Source organism: Fulmarus glacialis, unplaced genomic scaffold (assembly GCF_000690835.1).
Source record: "Fulmarus glacialis isolate BGI_N327 unplaced genomic scaffold, ASM69083v1 scaffold19355, whole genome shotgun sequence".
NCBI lineage: Eukaryota > Metazoa > Chordata > Aves > Procellariiformes > Procellariidae > Fulmarus > Fulmarus glacialis.
This window is the reverse complement of record NW_009213868.1, coordinates 3,679-5,198: the sequence shown is the minus strand read 5'-3', so window position 1 is coordinate 5,198 and position 1,520 is coordinate 3,679. Positions and strand designations below refer to the sequence as shown.

Here is a 1,520-nt window from a genome sequence, read left to right as displayed (position 1 = left end):
CCCGTGCCGCCCCCCCCGAAACCCCCGGGAGGCTGCCGGCCTCGTGGGCCAGACCAGCGGGGAGCTGCTGCAGCAGATCGGGGAGAGCGACACCGACCCTCGTTTCCAGGTGAGTGCATCCAGGGAGACCCGCTCCCTAAAACCGTCAGCCGTTGCACAGGACCTGGCAGAAGGGCTCCGGGCCGAAGCTTGGCTGGTGCCTGGTGGTGACTTTGCTGAGGGAGGGAACAGGCCATTGCCCATCTCTGTCCCTAAAGCCGCTGTGATATAACGCCTCTTATCTTGTGGATTCCCATGTAGATCCCAGAAAGCCGGCGTGCTTGGATCCTGCCTGCCTCTGACCCAAAGACGGTAAAAGGGGGCTGTAGGCATGGCTTGGTGGTCCCTGCCCTCTCCAATGTGAGGGGTGCTCCTCTAGGGACTATCAGCTGAACTCTTTGGAGAAGGGCTCTTGTCAAAAATCTGCTTTTCTGGTGGTTGGCTCTTAGAAGTCCATGCACTCGGGTCGCCGCTTGGGCAAGCGCTGCCCTGGGAGTCTTCCCTTGCAGCCGCCTCAGCTCCTGCCTGCTGCTCCCTGCCTGTGGGAGCTGCCTGCCTGCCCCCATCAGAGACCCAGGGTGCCTGGAGCCTCATGGAGCCGTTTGTTTTGGCTGAGCTGACTTCCAGCCAGCTTGCTTTCCCACGACTGCTCCTTCCAGCATAAGGGAGATAGCACACCGTGCTGGGGAGGAGGATCCAGCCGTAGGATGGACCAAAACAGATTCCAGAAAGAAGGGGTTTCTGTTCATGGCGGCCACACAGCCTGAACATGAGCAGAAGAGCCTGGACATGTAGCCAAGGGGAGCAGAAAAGCTAGCGTCAGGGCAGGAAGCCATGCTCCGCCAGACATCAGTGCCAGGACAGGGCAGCCCCAAGGGGTGAATTTAGGACCTGGAAGGCAATTTGCACACATGCAGCAGGATGCTCTGCCCTGCAGCTGCCAGACCCGAGTGTATCTACTTCCCCCCTTGGGCTCAGATGCAGCAGTCTGGGGACTCTGGAGCTGGGTGCATGCGCTCTCCGATCTCTCCTCCTGTCTGGAAAGGTGGTGGATTGTAGCAGGAGTAGTCTTGGCTTGCAGGAGGTGAGGGGAAGCTGTGACACTTCTGGCTTGGTGGCCGGAGGCTTAGCTGTTACAGGCTGCGGGGCCGCTCGCTGTGAGCACGCACACGGCAGGAGGATTGCAAGGTGCAGCAGGCAGAGAGCACTGCCCTGCGTACCAAGGTCTTTGCCCCAAGCATTTGCTGTCTAGCGCTGGTGCTGCCAGTTTTCACTCAGCTAATGGGAGCTAATCCTGATGTCTGCAGCGTGCTGTCATGTCTGATGCCCTGCAGGAAAGCAGTTTGCTGTGTGCTGGTTGCTGCCTGTTGCGTGCTGGCAGGGCGGCCCCGTGCCTTCCCTTCCCCCCCTGGGGGAGAGGAGGCTGGTTGCTTCGTCATACCTCTCCTTTAGCCCCCGGAATGCCAGCGGAGCTGGAGCCC

At 60.3% G+C, this 1,520-nt stretch overlaps 1 protein-coding gene across 1 annotated transcript in view; it reads left to right on the top strand.

Annotated features, from left to right (window-relative positions):
- The window catches only part of LOC104077212 (talin-1-like), a gene marked incomplete at its 3' end in the record, with an annotated part of 14,163 nt that overhangs the window by 9,063 nt on the left and 3,580 nt on the right, over positions 1–1,520 (top strand). Inside the window, exon 16 of the mRNA XM_009578359.1 lies at positions 11–109. Within this exon, the coding sequence (XP_009576654.1) occupies positions 11–109 (99 nt within the window). The remainder of the gene's footprint in view (positions 1–10; positions 110–1,520) is intronic.